The 23,586-nt window shown below is 38.9% G+C and overlaps 1 protein-coding gene across 1 annotated transcript; it reads left to right on the forward strand.

Moving 5' to 3' along the window:
- The first annotated feature begins 13,941 nt into the window (after positions 1-13,941).
- LOC121806588 (lysine histidine transporter-like 7) lies at positions 13,942-16,960 on the forward strand. Its single transcript, XM_042206695.1, has 5 exons — positions 13,942-14,204; positions 15,274-15,413; positions 15,508-15,947; positions 16,208-16,339; positions 16,414-16,960. Exons 1-5 carry the CDS (start codon positions 13,993-13,995, stop codon positions 16,888-16,890), a joined length of 1,401 nt encoding a protein of 466 aa, XP_042062629.1. The 5' UTR covers positions 13,942-13,992; the 3' UTR covers positions 16,891-16,960.
- The last annotated feature ends 6,626 nt before the right edge of the window (positions 16,961-23,586 follow it).

Genomic DNA, 23,586 nt, shown 5'->3' on the forward strand with positions numbered 1-23,586 from the left:
TCATGCCCGAAATACATTTATCATTCAAGTCATGTCAAGCCATCATTGAGTAAAACTCGGGTTTTACTTTAAACGACCGAGAACACTAAATCATTCCTTAAAATAGTGTCTACGCAGACAAACATCATCCTCCATCATATACCATATCTGAACCATCATGTGAAACGCGAATGTGGCCACAAACTCGATCACTGGACTGGCCGACCACAAAGGACGACTCACGATCCCCATCAGTGCACTAGTCCGAGTAGGGACTCACTCCCTAGTCAGACCCGAATTCGTTAACCATCAAGTCTAGTAGGACATTATCCTAGTAGACAATCAGATAGGCAATTCAAAACATAAAATACGGCATGACATACTATTTAAAACCTCCCTTCTTTCACCATAAACATATCAATTTCACATAAAAAGATTTACATAATAAAGCCCACCTCAAAAGCTTAGGATTTCCGTAAATAGTTTCCCGTTCTGAATTTTAGCGTGCGTGCGAACCACCTTTTCGGAAAATACATAAAGTTCACATCAATCTTGGTAACGAAGACATTTAAAATGCATGCACTCTAATTAAAATCTTTTAATTTATTTTCCTCAATTTTCGTGCGTTTTCGATTATTCGGTGGCCGCCCAACTTACGCTCGTTCTTTCCTCCGTTGGCTCCTCGTATTTTTTATGACGTCAAAAATAATTTCCAAAAATTATTTAAGCGTATAATTTAATTATCGCAATTATTTACCTTTGAAAATATATTATTTCATACTTAGGATAAAATTATTCATCCTTCAAAATATTCCAGGATTTAATTAAATAAATTCCCACCATTAATTTAAATTATTCTTTACGATTAAGTTTTCGGCCCACACCTTAATCACCTTTCCTCTTTATCTTCAATTAAATTTTAAAAGCCTCAAAGAAAATTAAAGAGGCCCAACTTAAAAGAAAACCTCCAAATTAAATTAAAAGGCCCAAAACCAAAACAAACAAAAGAGGCCCAAATCCTTATTCTCCCTCCCATTCTTCTCCTCCTTCACTCTCTCTCTATTCCCCCCACCCTCTCTCTCTTCGACATCTTCCTCCCTCCTTCTTCTTTCTTTTTTTTTTTAAAACGCCTCCTGCTGTCGATTCCCTAGCCACCGCCGATCGTTGCGGGAGATGCTGCTGCCCGCCGGGAGATGCTGCTGCCCGCCGGGAGATGCTGCCGTCCGCCGTCCCCGTTCGCAGCCGTCGTCGCTGTTGTGCCGTCGGGAAGTTGCTGCCGCGGAGGTAATCGCACGGCGCCGCTGCCGTGCAGCTGGCGTCGCTGCTGCTGCCGCGGGGATGGAGAGCTATTGCCGTCGCCACCGGGAGGCGTTGCCTGCACCGGAACGTCGAGCGCGGCTGTCCGCCGCTGCCCGTCGCCGGCGGTGGCTTCTCCTCCTCTAAAACCACTCCAAAACGTCCCGCAATACGCGTTATGATTATAAAGTTAAGTTCTTTCGTGGTTTTGATTACGTACGGCGATCGTTTGATTGATTCTTAGTTGAGTTGGTTATGGAAGAATTATGGAATGATGGCTATATAAATATACATACAACAATTCATGCTTTAGGATAGGGGAGATATTATACCTCAAGAGTTTAAACTTGGTGGTGTTTGAATAAAAGTAGTGAAAGCAAATTCCTTCTTCTCCATCCTTCCTCTCGGCTATCTCGCTAGTTCTCCCTCTCTCTCTTTTTTTTGTGAAGTTGTGAATGTGAAGTGTTAGAGAGGAGATTAAAGAAGTAGTGGTTGTCTCTTGGGTTGTGGAAGTAATGGTGGAAGATAGAGGGGTGGAAAAATGGAGGGTCTCTCCCTTGAAGAGAGAAAGCCGTCGGTCATGGGGAGGAGAAGAGAAGAAGAAAAAGGGGGTTTGGGCTTGGTCCACTTTATATCCATGCTTGGGCTCCAAATAATTTATATTGGTTTGGATTCTATTTAATTGGAAGCCCAAGTTAGAAAAAAATATCATTATTTGGTGGATTAAAAGAGTAATTAAGATCCAAATTATTTTGTAATTAATTGGACTCTAATTTATTTTGAAAAGTCCAAAAAAATAAAATCATACTTTATTTTTTTGTATTATCCTTCGATAATTGAAATTCACGGAACTTTATTTAATTCGTTATCGTGTCTTCACAACGATTAAAATCGTCCAACGCAACCACTTATATTTGATGTTGTTCCAAATATAAATTCCTCGATCGTTCCTCGATTTTTGCACGTCAAGCACTATAAAAAGTGCTGGCGTCACACATCTACAGTCCATGTACCTGAAAAGGCAAACGTGAGTAAGGTCACATTGCGGTCCGGTACTACCTATGAGGGACCCCAATCGAAGGAGTCCAGTGGAGAACCAAGTGGAGCAACATTGCTGAAAGATGTTGTCTCGGAAGATGAGCTACACAGACCTCTACCCCAAATGCAGGATCCATTTTTCTTGGATGGGGAACCATCGAGAAAAAGTGAAACCGGAAGCATGCAACCCAAGGTGGACTTGCCTAAGGAAAAGGGACCAACGAAGGAGACTCCAGCCCAGAATGTACCCAAGGAAAACTCCAAAAGGGTTGTTGAAGGACTGATTGAAGAAGATAAAGGAAAGAAATCGTTCCCTTGTCGTTTCGTGACTAAAAGGAAGAAGGAGACCCCGGTGGATTACATGTCGATTTTTAGGAAGCTGGATGTTACCATACCATTCCTCAAGGCCGTAAAGATACCCCCACTTGGGAAATTCATTAAAGAGTTCATAGCCGGGAAAGCCCAGGAGGATATAAAGATCATGGTGGAAGGGATAGCGTCAGCAACTGTGCAGGAGAAGTTACCGCCCAAGAGTGCCGATCAAGGTATGTTCACTTTGCCCATAACTATAGGAGATGTGAAAGTCGAGCATGCAATGTGTGACCTGGGAGCTTCTATTAATGTTATGCCTTTGTCAATCTATAACCAGCTGAAGGGAGTAACGTTATCAAGTACTAGAGTGTTGATCCAACTGGCTGATAGATCATGCATAAGTCATGAGGGTGTATTAGAAAATGTGTTGGTAAGAGTACATGATTTTACTTATCCTGTTGATTTTTACGTGATCAAGATGGGTGAGTCTGAAGCTAGGGAGTCCAGCGGCATATTGTTAGAAAGACCATTTCTTAGGACAGCCAAGACAATTGTACATATGGCTGAAGGAACAATTTGCGTTGATTTTCTTGGGGAGAAGTTTACATTTGATAGAAATGAGGCCATGAAAAAGCCTATCGATTCTGAAAATCTATGCTATGTGGATGTAATTGACCCCTTAGTCCAAGATTATCTTGAGACTGAATTATTGCAGGAGAAACTCCAAGCTTTAGATGTATATGGGCAGGCTGATGTAAAGGCAGCTGCTTGGTGTGATCTGATCAGTAGCCAGGGGTTAACTGATGAAGAGATAGAGGGAGTAATTAAGGATTTCTGTCAGAAATCAGAATTTATTGGAGCCACAGGGGTTAAGCTACCAGTCAGTACAGATGAACTTTCAGATGGAGAATTTGAAACTGACGGGGATGCTGCAAGAAACCCTCTACCAGAGGACACGCTTTCCTACAAGTAGAATTGAATAAGCTACCAGCGACACTGAAGTATGCGTTCTTAGGGAAGGAAAACTCATATCCAGTGATTATCAGCAGCAGCCTGACGAAGGAACAAGAAGCAAGGCTACTAACCGTCCTAGGCAGGAACAAGAAAGTAATTGGATGGAGCCTTACAGATTTGGTGGGAATAAGCCCCGACGTCTGCATGCATCATATCAGGCTAGAAGAAGGGGCGAAAGCACATCGTGACTCGAAGCGGAAGGTGAATCCCAACATACGGGAGGAAATATTGAAGGAAATCTTAAAGTTGTTGTCATTCTATCTACCCGGTGCCCGATAGCGAGTGGGTCAGCCCTGTGCACATGGTTCCCAAGAAGTCCGGGATTCAGGTGGCTCAAAATGAGAGGAATGAGCTGATACTAACAAGGCTAGTTACTGGCTGGCGGATGTACATAGACTACCGCAAGCTTAACGCCGCGACCAGAAAAGATCACTTCCCCCTACCGTTCATCGATCAGATGTTGGAGCGACTGGCTGGGAAGAAGTACTTTTGTTTTTTGGATGGGTACAGCGGGTATTTTCAGATTTACGTGAGCCCTAAAGACCAGGATAAAACTACCTTCACCTGCCCGTTTGGAACCTATGCGTATAGACGCATGCCGTTCGGTCTTTGCAATGCTCCGGGAACATTTCAGCGATGCATGATGAGCATATTTTCCGATCTGATCGAGGAGTGTATATATATATTCATGGATGACTTCACAGTGTACGAGGACTCTTTCGACTCATGCCTTCATCATTTGGAGATAGTCTTGGAGAGGTGTCAAGCGAAGAGCCTAGTCTTGAACTTTGAGAAGTGTCATTTTATGGTCACGGAAGGTATCGTCCTAGGGCACGTGGGGTCAGAGAGAGGTATCCAGGTGGATCAGGCCAAAGTGGACGTAATTTCCAAACTACCTTTCCCTACTGACCAGAAGGAGATAAAGGGTTTTTTGGGGCATGCGGGATTTTATCGCCGATTAATTAAAGACTTCGCCAAAATTGCCCAACCCCTTACCAGACTTCTCCAAAACGAGGTGGAATTCAATTTTGATGATCAATGCAAGGCTGCTTTCAACTTGCTCAAGGAGAAGCTGATATCCGCACCAATTATCCGAGCTCTTGAGTGGGAGCATCCGTTCGAAGTGATGTCTGATGCCAGCGATTATGCAGTGGGAGTTGTTGTGGGTCTGAAGATCGAGGGAAAAAGGTATGTAATTTTCTATGCGTCTAAAACTTTAAATCAAGCCCAAAGGAATTATAATACCACGGAGAAGGAGATGCTAGCCATGGTGTATTCATTCGAGAAGTTTCGGCAGTACTTGTTGGGATCAAAGGTCATCGTGTATACTGACCATGTAGCCATTAAGTACCTGATTGCCAAGAAGGAATCTAAACCGCGTTTGATCCGATGGGTGCTTCTGTTATAAGAATTTAATTGGGAGGTGGAAGATAAAAAAGGTTCGTGAATATAGTCGCGGATCATTTGAGTAAGATAGTGCAAGGCGGGAGCAGCGAAGAGATTCACGACCGATTTCCAGAGGAACATTTGTGTGAGGTAATTTTTGCTGTTAGAAAGATAGATTGGGAAGAAGTGATGAAGTTTACTGGTCAGGATAGTACAGGGAAAGAAAAGGAAATGGTAGGACACAAACCATGGTATGCGGACCTAGCCAACTGTTTAGTTTCAGGGGAGCTTCCAGAAGTGCCGAGCATCACCAAGGCTCAAACAATGAAGATTGAGTGAGGTGAAATACTACTTTTAGGACGACCCATATCTTTGGAGAGTAGGAGCAGATCAAGTAATAAGAAGGTGTGTTCCCGACTTGGAGCAGAGGGACGTATTGACGCATTGCCACTCTTTGGCATGTGGAGGACATTTCGGTCCTAGGAATACAGCGAGAAAGATCCTGGATAGCGGATTTTATTGGCCAACCCTCAACAAAGATGCCTACGAGTTCTGTAGAGGTTGTGAGCGTTATCAACTGACCGGTGGAATATCAGCGCGAGATGAAATGCCACAAGTCCCAATCGTTGTTTGTGAGTTATTCGACATATGGGGGATGGATTTCATGGGGCCTTTTCCCTTTTACATTTTGAGTCATGCATGTGTCCTACGCACCCGTTTCCTAGACCCAGTAGATAGAGTAGTTAGCTTTCATTTCCTAAGTCCAGCAGTTTAAAATTATCGACCCACTTGTTGCGTGGCAGCAGCCGAACCCTCCCAAAACCCTCCAAATGCATGCTAACTCGTCCTTCCTCGTGGGATCGATCATTTACTTCTCTATACTAGCCAATAGTATTGTGGGTTTAGGTTTTTGAAGCGGAAAAGTGTGTGTCCAACGACGGAATTTTGAAGGGTCCACGATCTCCTAGACCCTGTGATCTAGGGAATCCTCTAGACCTAGGGGTTTGTGATATATCAATAGCACAACACACTATTCTCCTGCTTCAGCCAATCAGGGAGTTCTACATGTCATTCTCTTCGACTTCGAAAGAGCTTCACGTTGATACCAAGATAATCTCAACGGGAGTTCTGTGTTGAAAGTTATGGTCATTCTACAAAGGTCGCGCATTGTTGTCAAGTGCAGAATTTTGTCGGAAATTCAAGGAAGGAAAGAAACTATTACCTTGTTAAGCCAAATCTTTTCCTAACCTATGGAGCACGAAATTTCCATCTTTCCTATTACCTGGCGGACATCTTTTACCAAGTTTAAACCCTTTTCAAGCAAATATATACCCCATAACCTAATTCATAATATTCATTCATCCGTAGTCCCTATAAGGGGAGCCTCCAAGGCTCCTCCCTCTTTACTCCATATTTTAATTCTTCCATCATTCTTGTAGATTGAAGCAAGGCAAGAGGAGCACGAAGACTTCAAGATTTTACCTTGGGTTTTGTTTGTTTGTTTCATGTCTTGTACTTTAATTATTTTTTTAGTTTATCTGTCTATGGATTACTAAACAATAGAATTTTGAGGTGGATAAGAGATGGATTGAAGACAAAGTTCTGGATACTCTTATTAGTGAGAAATATACTTCTCCCTCCGTCCCAATTAAGTTGATATAAAACTTTTGACAAGGAGATTAAGAAATTGGGTTGAAAAGTAAGAGAGAGAATAGAGTATGAAAGATAAAGAAAGAGTAAAGTAGGTAATGTAACAAAGTAAGAGTAATTCAATATTTTATTTTTGTTAAAAATGACTCAACTAAGTTGGACACCCAAAAAAGAATATGACTCAACTTAATTGGAATGAAGGGGTAATTGTGATGAACGGGTAGTATATATCTTTAGAGATAAAAACTTAAGATAACTAAACTAAAAATATATATAACTTTTGTTTGTTTGAGGAGGAAATTTCACCGAGCATCTTTCAATTTTCAAGTTGATATGATTAAATATAGAAAAGTATAGTTTATAAAGTTTAAATGAAGCCTAAATGGAGTATTAAAAATGTCAAATAATTACCTACATTTTCAGTGGAAATCGACTAGCACTGATTTTGATAGATGTAGTGTATGTTACACTCACCCCCATTGTATAATTGGTCCCAGTTCGTGTCACCAAAAATAAGAAAATTACATCCACTAACAGAAAGGCACATGTAATAATGCAGTTATACAAGAAATTACACACGAGTAATATTTCTTTTTGATTAACATCAAGTTTTAATATATAATTAATAAAGTAAAAAAATTAATAAAAATTAAAGTCCATATATGAAAAGTAAAAGAAGAGAAAAATATTATCATAAATGAATATGAATTTTTTCTATGGGATAGACGGAAATGGAAATATGACATATCTCTATGAGATGGAGAAATATAATTTTAATTATATATACTTATTTTTTAGTTCATAATATCTAATAAAAAAATATAAAAATGTATAAAGTTAGAAACCTGCCCATAAATGGTTCTGGCCTAGGCCTGTATTTATAGGAAGAAACCTAGCTCAGCCCAAACTTTTTTGTTGATGGACCTGGACTGGGCTAGGTACTAAGTTTCTTGCCCGTGGCAGGCTTGGACTGTACTAGACCGATCCAATCCATTTGATAACTATAACTAGGCCTACAAATTTATTCTGCGGGTTTCGGGTATACCCGACCCCGACACAATACCCAACGGGTTTGGGGTATCCAAAACTTGAAGTTATGGGTTTGGGTACGGGTTTGAGTAGTTAATGTTGGGATTTTTCGGGTTTAGGGTACCCGACTAATATCTGATTAAAGCCGATTAATTATGTATTTGTGATAAATATTTTATTTAGTATAGGCCCTATTGCCCGTAGGGTAAATCTAAGGTAAATTTATTTAATTACGTGTAGATTTATTGAATGCCCTAAATCATAGTTTTTGGATATAAAGTTCTTAGTAGACTGTTTTTTTTATGATTCAATATATTAAATTTAAAAACGAAGAATGTGGGATGGGAAGAAGTTACATGAGGGCCAAGCCCTCTACGGAACACTAACACACACACCGGAGCATGAATGATTAGTGCGGGATAGCCAAGGACAAGCCCATGGTCATTTTATTTTTGGGTGATTCAATATATTAAATTTTAAAACGAAGAAAGTTGGGGGAGGATGTTACATGAGGGTTGTGCCTTGTATGGAATCCTAACACACACACACACCAACGCAAGATTGCTTGGTGCGGGATAGCCATGGACAAGCCCATGGTCAGCTAAACTAAGCCTTAACTCCTAACCTAAGCAAAACCATACAAATCGGAATTAAAAGCTTCTAGTCTTCTACGTTGATGGCTTGGGGGTGGTACTCCAACAGGGGCTCCGAAACTTGGGCCTTAACTTCCGCTGGGGCGTGTGTAGGGAAGAATTTTGTCGACCTCGGGCTAAGGTGTCGTCTAACATGTGAACCTGTTCACATGACTATGTATACGCCGAGGGAGATGGTGGTATCCTCAAGGCGTCCTCAAAATCTTGACCTAATGGTACATCGACCGGATCTGGACTTTTTCATTATCATGCAAACAATCCCCATTACCGTCGGGTCGGAAAACTAAGGGTATTCTAGTATAGCAGACCCCAGATGTGTCCTAAACTTCCACTCGTCGCTTGTAAATGGTGAGGCAGATGGTGATGTCTTCGAGTTGTCTTCGGACCCTCTTCTTGGTGGTACATTGACCGAACCCATAACGCGTGGCATGCATGGTGCACACCACACTTTAAAAGTTCATGGTCCCCATCATTTTGGCATCTTCAAGGCCAGCGTGTGGATAAGGAGAGGCACGGGACCTGCCTCACCCCTCTAAGTTAATTGGCGTGTGGATAGAGTGGAGGGGGACTTTGTCTCTTTCCTGCGAGACGTCCCAATCGGGTGTGGTCCCCAATTCTGGCCCATGACTGAGGTGGCCCAGGGTTGGTGAGCGCGTGACACAACGCTCCTCTTTTGACTTGGCGTGTGGAAAGTGGGCTGGGGATTCGTCTCATTCCTGCGATATGTCCCCATCAGTTGAGGTCCAACATGGGATCCGTGCTGCACCATGTCTGCGCCCACAGACCTGTCCCTATCTTGTGCAGGCATTGACCAGCCCTGCGGATCTCTGACATACCAGAACGCGACAAAGCGACATGGTCAGCGTTGCAGAGTTGTCGTCTAGCGGCTAGGCGTGATGGGTGGCAGGACTCGCCAATGGACTTCAGTGGCTTAGCACTTGGTGATTCCGGCGTGCCTGATATGGAACTTTTCTGACCAATGCCTAGCTGTAGGTGACGCTTAGCTCCATTTCCGTGGGAGTTGGCGAAACCCACACACGGTCGGAGCATGGCCGGAAATTCTTGACCGACTCCCGTCGGAAATGTCCTCGTTGGTAGGGATTACATGGTGGCTGGAGCGGCGTTAGGGCCGTTGAGTGTTTTAGTTAGAGGACTTCCGCTTAACGCAGGGTTTCGGTCACGGTTGGCCTTTGCCGATAAGCTTTAAGCCTTGGGAAAACGAACCGGGGAACATCCGCGGGAGGGATTCAACTCTCCCATTCTTCAAGATAGCTTACAAGAATGGCCGCTCCCGGGGGGCCGTCAGGACCGTTGGAAGAAGCGGGGAAAGTGACAGCCATCAGGTTCAAGAAACTCCGCCGCGAGTTCAAGAATCGCCTACTACATTCATGGTGCTCGTTCTACGGGGGGCCTTCGCCTTGTCGCCACCTTCGGGGGCGGTTGCGGTCTCCGGTCGTTTCAGTGGGAGGCAAGGCCGGCATCGGGACTGTTGGAAGAAGCAGGAGGTGTGTTTGCCACAGATACAAGGCCCGCCGGCGTTACGTACATGAACTGCCGGAACCCCCTCAGCGCGTTCAACAAGTTAACGGCTAAGTTCGAGATCCGCCGGCTACACACATGGAGCTCTTTCCACGGGGGCCTCCGCCTTGTCGCCACCACCTTAAGCGGCGATGGTCTTTGGAAGGAAGCGTTGTAGATCCGGGAGAGATAAGAGCCTCTCCACCAAAACATCGTTACACACTTCTCCTATCGTCGGTAAGTGACGTCGCAAGACAAGACCCACTGGTCGGAGATCTAACAGCAGTTGCCCAGCAAGGAGCCGACGAGCAGTCCCGGGGAAGAAGAAAGAAAGGGATGGAGAGAACTTCTCCAACTCGACAGCCAAAGATCCCAGCTTCTCGAAGTAGTTCTCCGGGACTGGTGGGTGTCCTCGGACAGTCTAGGGATGGCGGGGGGTGTACCATCAGTAGGGAACCGGGAGGGAGTAGTTTGTGCTTTCAATGACCGGCCGGCTAGGGGGCGGCGAATGGTCATTTGGATTATGTTTGGCTGCTTTGACATTATTTGGATTATGTTAGGTTGCTTTGACATTATTTGGATTATGGCGGGGGGTGTACCATCAGTAGGGAACCGGGAGGAAGTACTTCTTTATATTCGTGTTATGTTCATGTTGCATTATTTATGTTCTTATTTGTTATCTTTTGAAAATATATAGTTATTCTTTCTCCATTTTATTCACATGTTCATTTAATGTCTTAAAAAATTATTTTAATCTCTTTTATGTGTCAATTTGTGCCAAAAAAAATTTTATTTTAAAATTAAGTAGTGTGATTTTGTCTAATATCTATTTGTCTAATATCTAGAGAAAGCTAAAACATTAGAAATTTAGAGTTGAAGTTTAGACTTTTAATAATAGTCAATAAATAGTAGTATTGTGTTATTTTTAATAATTTCTATTCTCATCACAATATAATTTATATAATAGAATAAATCAGAAATATAATAATTTTGGGTTTATGGGTACCTGATTAGTTGGGTTCGGGTACCCGCATCGGGTATTAGAGTACCTATATTCACATACGGGTCGGGTATTGGGTATGATATTTTTGAGATTTCGGATTCGGGTACCCGAATTTTACCTGGGGTACCCGAATCTACTGGCCTAACTATAAAAGCAAGGCAAAGATGGTCTAATTTGCAAATGCCATGAAAAGAAAAAAAATGAATAAAATAAAATATAAAGATAAAAGTGATAAGAAAAAATAAACTATTTTCACTATACAGATAAAAATAGAAAAATATATATGTATTTTTCACAGAGATAGAGAGTATCATCAACATCTAATTACAGTTCGCTAAGCATAATTAAAAAGATTAATTAGGGCCGATAGGAAATGCTATGCATCCTAGTTACATACTACCACTCAGATGTTGCTTTTGTATAAGATTTTGATTTTCTCTTTCCAAGAATCTATATATTTTCAGTATTCAATAATGTATCGATCCAATTTTCTTTGCAATCCTTTAAATTCGTCGACAATGCACTAAAGTATAAATTCCGAACAAGTTTTTCCAAACATTTTTTTCTAATATGGTCAACTGTTTTGTTAATTTATTCACGGATCATTTAGCCGTTCAAACTTGACTTTTTGATTGAGTTCACGTGTAGTCCATTGGAGAGAGAATGTTGATCACGAAGGAATTGTAAACATATTTTGTTCCTCTCATGCTAAGTAAAATACGTATTTTAATAGATGTGCTGACGTGTCAAATTATGATTGGTAAAATACTAGATTGTGGTAACTGTTTCATTAACATGCCGAACCTAGGCTGTTTTCAATTTTCATGGAAAACACATCGACCTATAAATTATGTTGTTGGGCCTTACACAAACCCTAACCTAGGGGAATTTAAAGCAATTTAAAAGTAAAAGTCTTCAAAAAGATAACTGTAGCTAAAAAACCCCACTTTTAAAAACACATAAGATTATTCACAAATCCACTCTTAAAGACCGAACCACCGAACCATATCAAATTAGGGTTTTTAGATCTAGTTTTTTATGGATGAGAGGCACAAATTTATCAATTATTTTCTCCTTCATCACGAGCCTATTTTAATTCATCCAAAGTTAAATAAGACATACTAACATGTTACGAAGATTTAACGTCATTCCAGTAGGTTTTACTTCATTCCAGTAGGATTATTACTTCATTCCAGTACGTAAATGTGGTTTCGCCGTCGCGTGTCGTTCTTTCTCTCTACAATATCTATCACCACCACCACAACGCTGATATGGTGTAATAAACACATTGAATGATGTATTAAATTATTGGAATGAAGTATGTGTAGAAGCATTTGAGATTCTACTAAAATGAAGTAAAAACCTTATCCAATGAAGTAATAACGTTTCTAAATGAAGTAATAAACGCACTTGAATAAATTGCATTTTTTAATGTAAATAAAGTAAAAACTCAGGTCAATGAATTCAAATGAAACATATGTTGAATCATTTCAAAACCTACTAGAAGAAAGTAAAAACATGTTGTAATTTCAAGGTATTACGTACGGAATGAAGTAATAAACCTACACAATGAAGTAAAATGGACTTGTAATGAAGACCGAAAAATTTACACAGCCGCACATCTCATCAAAAAGCTAGATCTAATGGCCCAGATTTGGTCTCTAGTTCGGTATTTAAAATTGGTTCGACATTGATCACAACTCCATATTCTTATATTCAAAGAAAAAAACTAAAGGATGCCATCTTCTTCGTACATCTTACGTAAATGAAGAAAACATATGGAAAAAAAATAGACCACCAAATAATCAAGAACCTTTTTTTCAAAATATATCTAATTTTACAATGAATTTAATGACTTTGAATGAAAGTGTTTTAGTTTTCATTATAATAAATAGTTTTTACATTCCACTATTAGGACTTTATTTAATTAATTAGCATGTACATTATGAAAAATTTTGTTTTATGAAAATTTTATTTTATCTATAACATAATAGGGGTTCAATGTTCGCACAAAGAGAAATACAAATTTGCACTCCACTACTTTTCTACCTATACTAAAATACAACAAGAAACATGAATAACATTGACTATAATCTATCCTTTTCTTTTTCTGAAGAATAACGACTTGAATTTTTGTCCTAGAATTAATTTTCTATTTTTATGGATGGCCGATCGTCTGTTTAAATTCCACACAAGCAAGTCCGAAGAAGTTTCGTCGTCCCAATATTACGTAACTATGCCTTACGTCAGCACATATCTCACTTTAAAATCATTCACACAATCTGTCAATTTAATACTTGTATAATATAATGTTGTTCAATAATTGGGTCGACGTCAAATGTTTACACATAACTATATAGTTCTACATATACTTGAATTAAATTACGTTAATCAATTGGGCAATTTCATAAAAACGCATCTAAGTTATTTCATCGCTAAATGATTTCTATGAGTCAAACTGCACATAAAATCAGGCGAATTAATTGGCTAAAAAGTTAATTTATGCCTTAGCTTTAATATGAAAAGAGAATCATCTTGAATCTCCTGATTTTACATACTCCCTCCATTTCCTTAAAATTAAAGTTTTGAAACGGCAAGAATTTTAATTACTTTCAATATTTTTAAAATATATGAATTAATTTTTTTCTAAGTTCATGTAAATCATGTTTAAATCATACAAATTGAGTTATCTTGTAAATTAGATTGAAAATCAAGTTTGATCAATTAATATTATATTTTAATCACGTATATCAGTTTAATCGTGTAATATCATGTTTTAATCAAGTAAATCAGTTTTATGTTGTCATTGCATGTATCATTATTAGTTACATTGATCCGATAGTGATGACTCAACACTTAGGATATTAAATTCGAGTTAGATCTTATTAAATTGAGTCATTATTAAATTTATGTAATAACAACCCATTCAAGATTAACCCCCTAGACAGTTGTATTAGTAAGAAAAAGTATAATTAAAGTATTATGTGGGTTGGTTAAATATCTTAACGAGATACTCCCAACAACCATTGTCTCTCTCTTCTGTGTATAAATAAGCACATAAATGTAAACAACAAAAAAGGCAAATAAGAAAACACACACAAACACATTTGATCGATGGCAGAAATATTAAGCACTCGGGTGGGATCATCAAAAGTGATACCGAGTGGTGGAGAAGAATTTTCCGGCGAGTTGAATCCGGTGGATGCGTGGCTGCCGATTACAGAGTCGAGAAACGGCAGCGTTTTAAAAGCAGCAGCTCACCTCTTGTGTTCCGGAATCGGAATTCAATTACTTTCACTTCCCATTGCCTTCGTTTCGCTCGGATGGTAATTCCTACTACATATCCTATTCTGATTTTTAATATTATACATATTTATTATTTTTATTTTTTGTCTATTTAAGATTATTAGAAGAAAATCCGATCACCAAATTAATACTCTTTCTACTCTCCACTAAATATTTTATATTTGGCTAGTGCGTGTTTTAAAAAGTTATTTGATATTACGAACAAAAATTGGTGAAAAAAGTTAACTCCATGGATTCTATTTGTACACTCCATCCGTTTAGTGAAGACATTTTTTTACTCACAATTTAAGAAAAATAGTGATTACTAAATTAAGGAAAAGAATAATAAAGTAGAGAGATGAAGAAAGAATATGTGTTGACTTTTTACTGAAACAAGAAATGACTCCACTACTATGGAATTTATAAAAATGATTCTACTACTATGGAACATATGGCGTATAATACTCGTTTTATTCCACAAAAGATGTCATAGTTGTGAGATGACACGCGATTTTAGGAGGGCTCGTTTCATGATAAGTAGAGAAAGAAAATATAATTTTTACTTTATTGTGAAATATAATTTTTTTCTAAAAATAGAAATATGATTTTTTAGTATGACGAATCAAAAAATGTGGAAATGAATAAAGTTGACAAACGAGACTCATTAAGTGTGCGGCGTTTGTTTGTGTAGGCGTCGTAAATCATGAATCACAAGTCTTTTGACTTTTATTGCTACAGCATCGTGTTATTTTATAATTAAAATAACATTATTAAAATTACAAAACTATAGATTACTAGAACTCAGTAATTAAAGAATTTTGTCTTGGTTTAGTTGACACGTCACCTAAAAAATTGACGTTATTTAGTGATTGTTTAATAGACACCTAAATAATTTTGTCGGTTTATAATAAAGGAATCAAAGACCATATTCGCCTAATTAATTACTACCTTCCTCTCTTCACATCTTATATTTGATTACATATTTCACATGCATGACATGTGATTACTGTTTTAAAACTATTAATAATATATTTTAACAGATCCTTCCACTTAATTATTCATGTAGTTTGCTTAAAGTTATTTAAATTTACAATTTTATTCTGTAATCAGGTTATGGGGAATTATGTGCTTGTTTATAGCATTTTCATGGCAACTTTACACAAAATGGCTTCTTGTGAATCTTCACGAATCATTTCCAATAACTGGGATTCGTTACAGCAGATTTACTCACCTCTCAATGGTAGCATTTGGTTAGTACAAAATAATATTCTCGTTACATATTAATGTATAGGGCTTCTTGCACATCTAACTCATAAAAACTAACTTTATGTCTTAAAAACATAGGTGAAAAACTAGGCAAATTGCTAGCAATTTTCCCAACAATGTATCTATCCGGCGGTACATGTGTGTTGTACATAATAATGGGAGGCTCCGTGATGAAGGTATTCTTGAAATCCATGTGCGATGGCGAACCCGGCTGTGTGGCGTCCAGGATAACCGGCGCAGAGTGCTTCTTGGCGTTTATCTGCTTCGCGATTTTGGCAGCGCTCTTCTTCCCCAACCTCAACTCGTTGGCCTCTGTTGCTTTTATTGGCTCCGTCACCGTGCTTGCTTATTCTAGCCTTTTGTGGATCCTGCCCATGACAACGGGTGGATCAGGGGATGGCACTGCGAGGGAAGCAGTGTTGGTAACGGGAAGTCCCACTCGAATCCGGGATGCGTTACGTGGTTTTGAGATCCTTGCACTTGCCTTTAGAGGGCACAATCTTGTGCTTGAGATACAGGTGAAATTGTACTTCAGGCTTCCTTTAAAATTAGAAACTTTCTATTTTACTAAACTGTTTTTCTCTTTGATAAAGTGAGACCTATTATCTAATAACACCATTTCAACCACTTTTCCTTTCTATATATCTCTCTATAACTTTACCAAATGAATATTAAAACTGGTGTCATTTCAAAAGTTTCTATTTATGAAGGACGGAAGTAGTAGTGCGTATGTGCACGTCGTTTGTAAACTTACTTATGGAGTATGTGGTTAATGCAGGGGACACTACCTAGCAATCAAAAACAACCATCAAAGAAGACTATGTGGAGTGCAGTGAAGATTTCAACTATACTAAGCATTTTGTGTATTTATCCAATTGCAATAGTGGGATACTGGGCATATGGAGATAAGGTAACTTTGAATTTGAATTCAAACCTCAACTTCCCTATCACAAAATCTTGATTCATTTATTTTACCCCTTTTAGATGCCGGTAGACGGAGGAATGCTCCTTGTTCTAGCATCATTCTACGAGAAGAAGCACATCATACGTGGCGTGTGCGTGTTGATCACAATCAACTACGTTTGTGCCTTCCAGATCTACGCCATGCCCACATTCGACAACTTGGAGCGCATCTACGTGACAAAGAGGAACAAGGCATGCCCCAGATGGGTGCGCTCGATGATCAAGCTCTTCTTCGGAAGTCTAACCTATTTCATAGCAGTGACTTTCCCATTCCTACCGCGCCTAGCTGCATTCATAGGCGCAATTGGGTTGCCCGTCACACTTGTCTATCCATGTTTCATGTGCCTCGCCATCAAGAAACCTCCGCGTCTTAGCACCACATGGTGCCTCAATATGGTGCTTAGTTTAGTAGGGACAATCCTCACCTTTGTGTTCTTAGTGGTAGCTTTGTGGTCTTTGATAGATAATCACTTCAAAGCCAACTTCTACAATCCCTAGATGGTTTAACTTGATAAAAACTATGACAAATTCTTTTCATATAGAATATCACAGTCCACACTTACTGAAATGATAGCCTTATAACTGAAAGTATGACAAATCTATTCGGTCATCACCATTTTCGGCCTATGACAATATACATAAAACACATAAGATTATTTAAGACACATGGGAATGGTACGAAACTAAAACTTACATTACCAAAGTGTAAGGTACGTGTAACGTTTGACTTTTCAATAATGTGACATAACTTGTATTCCATCCGTCACGTGTTACTTGCACTATTTTCCTTTCTGGGCGTCCCAAGTTATTTGCACTCTTTCCATTATTAGTAAAAATTATCACCTACAGCCGCAATTGTTGACTTTGCTAATCACTCATTCCTTAATCTCTGTGCCGAAAAGTAAACGTGCAACTAACCCGGGACAGAGGGAGTATTTTAAATTTTCTTTTTTCCTTTTTTTCTTTACGCTTTGATACGAGTATATCTTCGGGGAATATCTATCATATATCTTTACCATATAATTAGTTTCTTATTCCCAAAGTTAGTGTATTTAGCATTATAAATAGGGACTTTGTTATTCATTTTTCCATCATTCATGAAATAGAATATTATTCACGCAGCTTTTCTCTTCTTCAATATCAAACCCTAGTTCTTGTCGTTGTTAATCGTCAGGCAAAGATTCTCACGACTTCACAGAGGAATTTGTGCGAGGTTAAGGAGTACATCCTTAACAACTGGTGCTTTCATTGACGGGCTCAGATTATACATGACGACTCGTGTGGGAAGCCGCACGGAACCGATCGTGGTGACGTCCGCCGGAGTAATCTGCGGCCTGGAGCAGTTTCAGTCATCTAGTGGTGCGCTGGATTAAATAGCACTTGCGTTTGAGCATGTGTTGGCGTTGGCGCACATTGAAGCGCGCGATTGGACGCGTCGGAGAGGCGGCAAGCCATCGCCCAGGCTCCGCCTAGACCAGAGCCTGACCCACCTTACGACGAATGGCAGCGTGGGCGAGGCGATTCAGGGAAACAACATCCGCTGTTGTCGACAGCAACTACTGTGGCTTTGCAGCCCCTGTTAGGGTTCGAGGGGCAGTCGTCTAGGGCTACGCATCAGTCTTTGGGTTCTGAGGTGCTGTGGTGGGATCGTTACGGATCCGGCGGTGAGGGAGTTCGGGGGAGACGCCCGACAGCATGGGACAACCCGGAGCATAGGGTCGGCGACCTTTCCGGGAGACTGGCGCCTACGTGGGAGACGACATGGGGCAGACATGAGGGCGGTCGCTATTCGGACCCACCGCGGAGGATCGACGGGTAGGAACGGCATGCAGCCATCGCACAACCACCGCCGCGACCCGACCCCGATCCACCAGACACGTATTGGCAGAGGGAGAGAGAGGAATCGGGGCGGTAGAGAGCAGTTTTGACGCCGGCGCCAGCGGTAGCATCAATACCGCGATTAGGGTTTGGCGGCAATTCTTCAATTCGTGGGCCGCAGCAGGCAACCCAACCTGGTGCATCTTCAGGGGCCAGATATACGGTCAAGGGCGACGGGGATCGCGGCAAGCAGCCATCAGCATGGGATAATCCCGTTCACAGACTCGATACTCGGTCCGAGAGATACATGTCGGCGTGGGACAACGCATGGGGCCGGCATGACGGACCTGCCTACTCCGACGACGATAGCTGAGAGAAGAGCAAATTGTTAGATGAACTTCCCCCGCCTGCTGTGATCTCTCCGCCGTGCTGCCCCTATATCAGTGGAGAGGAAGATACATTGTTAGATGACGACGAGGAAGTTGATTCCATTGGGGAAGTGAAGAAGGTCGTCACATCTCTCGAGGCTTCTCGAATAACATCTCACGATGTTGTGGAGAATTGTTTGAGTGAAAATTGTGGTGCTTATCTATGTGCATTAGTTGGAAATAAAGTTGCACCGTCCTTCCAATACATTTGAAGGAGATTGCCTTTATCTGTGGGGATTTGCGTGTTAGGGATCCTACACGTTTGAATCCTCGATCAACATCTCTAGACACCAATGCGAGGTTGATCCCTCCGCGCAATGACAAGTCATGTTTGAGCATTCTTGGAAGCGTGGTCAAGCTTTTCGTTTTAGGATGGAATTTTGCCGACCACATTGGGGATCCTTTGTTGATTGATGATGAAGGTGACGAAGGGAGACGTTCAGCTGTTCGTTGTGCGTTTAATACAGGAGAAGACGTCTCTCAACAATTTTTGGCTTTCAACTCTCGTTGTTGCGTCGTGATTTCCACCATGAGGACAAGGTGGATTTCAACCGTGGGGGAGTTGATACGAGTATATCTTCGGGAATATCTATCATATATCTTTACCATATAATTAGTTTCTTATTCCCAAAGTTAGTGTATTTAGCATTATAAATAGGGACTTTGTTATTCATTTTTCCGTCATTCATGAAATAGAATATTATTCACACAGTTTTTCTCTTCTTCTTCAATATCAAACCCTAGTTCTTGTCGTTGTTGATCGTCGGACAAAGATTCCCGCAACTTCACGGAGGAACCCTAATTCTTATCGTGTTCGATCGACGGGCAAACGATTCCCACGACCTCACGGAGGAATTTGTGCGAGGTTAAGGAGTACATCCTTAACACGCTTTCTGCTGACAAGTGAATCGATGCCATATCGGCTGCTTTAGCCAAATGAACATGTCAATGACTATTTAGGGCAGAAAACATTCTTGGCTCGCTCTATGGCGCAAGCAACTGTATGTTTTTCATGGCGGTTGAGACGCCCCTCGAGATGGGGGACTACTTCAACTTCAACGGAGTGTTTAGTGTTGTGAGCATCCCCGACACCCCTCCCATAGTTGTAGATATCTGCCCTGACAAGTCGGTGATGGGTGCTAACTACATAATTTTGTTGAAATTGGATGAGTGTTCGTTCTATACTGGAATTGGAATTGAAATAGAATTAGAATTCCAAATCCTTTGTTTGGTAAAAATGATGTACGAAATTGAATTTGAAGAAATTTATATGAAGTGAGTTTGTGTACGTAGTGTGTGTAGTGTGTCCAATATGTGTTTAAGTTTGTTTAGTGTGTGCGTAGTGTGTGTAGTTTGTGCAGTGTGTGTATAATGTGTGTAGTTTTGTGCAGTGTGTATTTTATACTGTAGTGTCCGAAGAGTGATGATGGTCAATTTTATCTACTTTTGATATGAAATTCAAATTGTAGGATTGAGAGGAATTGGAGTTGTAATTCAATTCCAAATTCTAATATTTTGTGGCATCAAACATTGGATTTGAAATTGAAGGCTCTAATTCCAATTCCGCATACTTGATCCATTATGCTGAACAGGGCCTTGAAGAACATCATCGTAAGCTTGGCATCTTGATGATACTCTTTGTTTGATGGGCAAGGTGAGTCCCCAATAAAACTCACTAGTACTCCCTCCGTCCTTCAAGAATATGCACTCTTTTCTTTTTAGTCCGTCCCACTAGAATATGCACTTTCTAATTTTGGAAAGTCTTTTCTCTCTAATGTGGTAGGACTCATTCTTCACTAACAATACTTTATTTACTTTTTCTCTCTACCTATCTCTTACTTCACCAATTTTACATTAAAAACCCGTGTCAACCCCAAAGTGCATATTCTTTGGGGACGGAGGGAGTATAATACTTCCGTACTCCCATTTTTTGGGTAATAAATATTAATTACTTAAATTATAAAAAACTAGATATGGTCCTGGAAAAATTGGAGTAATTACATCATATACATAAAATATTTATTACATCATATACATAAAATATTTTGCCAATGTTCCAAACTGTTTTAAATTTACATAAATTATTAAAAAAGTTCCATAGTAGTGTTTTAAGTTAATACATTTCGTTAAAATATTTTATTTACGGAGTAATGTTAACCGCAAGGATGAAAAATATTGTGAGAAAAAAAACTAAACACTCTTCATAATTAAACTAGCACAAACGTTACACTAATGTTCCTGCATGTAACAATGAGAATAATGAGTACACGGAGAGGATCAAAGTATAACTAATATTAGGTGTATAACTAGTGAACAAATCTCAGTCATTAGAACAAAATGATCTAGTTTACTATATGGGCGATTTAGTTCACTATAAGAGAGATTTAGTTCACTATAGGAAGAAGTGAACTAAAACACCATTATAGTGAAGTATTTACTTCATGAAGGATTTAGTTCACTGTAAAGGCGTTTTGGTTCACTCCTTTCTATAGTGAACTAAATCACTCTTATAATGAGTTAAATTTGTGTTCTCTAGTTATGCATTTAAGTAATGATTTCCGTAGATCACTACTCTATTGAGTACATATATAAAATTTTGAAAAACAAATGTAACTGCACAAGTTTAGCCGTATTTAAAAGATGAAATATTAACTTATTCCATATTCCCTCCGTCAATGAAAAATAGGACACATTGTGAATGACACGGGTTTAATGTGTAATTGGTAAAGTAAGAGAGAAAGAAAAAAAGTAAGAGATAAATAGTGTTAGTAGAATGTGGGTATATATTATTAGTAAGAGAGAATTGAAAAAAGTAGGAGAGAAGAGAAAAAGTAATAGAGAAGTTGTTGAAAACTTTTCTTTTTTAAATGTACTATATTTTTTTGGATAATCAAAAATAATAAATATACTCTATTTTTCGTGGACAGAGGGAGAGGGAGTATGTTCTGTATAGAATACAACCAAAAAGTATATGTTCATAGACACAAATTTATAGGAGCACGAGCAGATCAAGTAAATTAACTCTCTAATTATATTATTCTGTTGATAAGTTGGATAGTTCATAAAATTAACAGTGCTTAAAATATTTAAACAGAATGTATTAATTTAAAATACTAAAGATTTTTTTTTTGTATAATTCAAATTAAAACATTTTATAATAATTGAAACATTGGTGAAATATAATATATTATATGTACAATGCAATTATCCCAAAATTTCATTTATTTGGAAACGAAACATTTCAAATGGGACTGCAAAGTTAGTCATTTCAATAGGGCATACAATTTTCATGATTTCATCTCTTCATTCATTTTCAATTTTTCAATATAATTAAGGCATTATGTCTCTTTATCTTAGAGGATGATTGCAAGTTCATATACAGCCGTAGCAAGAAACAGTATAATCTTCAAGATCCTGTTTTTCCGCTCCACAACACGGTTTAGAATATTCTATAAACAATAATCATAATGTGCAATTACCATAAAATATAATTAGATACTCCATAACCAATCATTAGCATTATTTAATTCATAGTCTTTTCTTGAACCATCTCATTGGATGATTTAATTTATTCCATCCCCTATTTGTACTATGTTTGAACTGTTTCAATGTGTTTTATCTTATCAGACTTATGCATTTGTAACTATTGCATTGCATTTTAGCATATGGGATTTATATATTTGGAAATGTTTAAACACCAGGTTTATCCCAAGTCCTGGACATCTATCTTTGTTGCACTAGACAATGTAGGATTGTGGAACCTTAGGTCCGAGTTTTGGACTCGACAGTACGTACCACTGATAGCAATTTTATCTCTGTGTCTACACACCGGTGAAGTCTACCAGAGACGAGTACACCTATCCCTCGAACGCCCTTCTCTAAGGGCGAGCCGCTGGCAGAAGCTAGTACATTGTAATGCCATTTGTATAACCTCATAAAACAGGTTTAAAAAATGTTATTCCATCCGTTCCACAATAGTAGATTCATTTAATTTTTTGCACTTATTTTTAAAAAATAATTATAAATAGTTAAAGTGGAGAAAGAGTAAAGTAAGAGAGAGAATACTGATAATACTCTTCTCTACATTATTCTCTCATACTTTACTATCTCTCCATAGTTATTTATTACTACCTCCGTCCACAAAAAATAGACAAAGTTGTAAATAGCACGGGTTTTAATACGCAATTGGTAAAGTAAGAGAGCTGAAAGAAAAATGTGGTGAAAGTAGTGTTAGTGGATTGTGGGATTCCCATTTAGAATAATATGTAAGGTTAGTGTTTGTGTAAAACTTTCCATATTTAGAATTAGTCTAATTTTGGTGGACACCCAAAAATGATAAAATTAGTCTATTTTTTGTGCGCGGAGGTAGTACCGCTTTTCCAAAACAAATACAGAAGATGAAATGACTCTACTACTACAGTGGAACGGGTGGAACGGAGGGAGTACATAAGTAATGTAAAAAATGCTAAGATATTTCATCCATTCTAATTAATGTTTCATGTTGTTTAGTAAATCAATTATTAATGGTACAACTACAAAAAGAAGCCTAAACACTGGCTCATTCTTTGTATCTCTTCAAACAAAAATTTATGCAAGGTTAGAAAATTCTACTTAGGTTTGAAATCTTTCATTCCTTTTTGAATTTGCAAATTAGTATCAGTTTCTTGAGACAAGAATTCTTTGTTTTGACCGTACATGAGGACTTTGTTTAGCAGACCAAGTCATGTACATAAACTTCATTCAAATGTTAACCATTTTTTTTTATGATATTAGTATTCAAATATATACTGACAAGCAATAATCGTCCTTATTTGGACAAGCCGCCCAAGCCAACTCTTAATTTACCTCAATTGTCTCTTGTGATAGAAATGAGATTCTGATGCATATATACACTCTTATATAAACTACTCCTTTTTCAACTATAAAGTATAAACATTAGACCATTTTT

This window comes from Salvia splendens, chromosome 6 (genome assembly GCF_004379255.2).
Source record: "Salvia splendens isolate huo1 chromosome 6, SspV2, whole genome shotgun sequence".
NCBI lineage: Eukaryota > Viridiplantae > Streptophyta > Magnoliopsida > Lamiales > Lamiaceae > Salvia > Salvia splendens.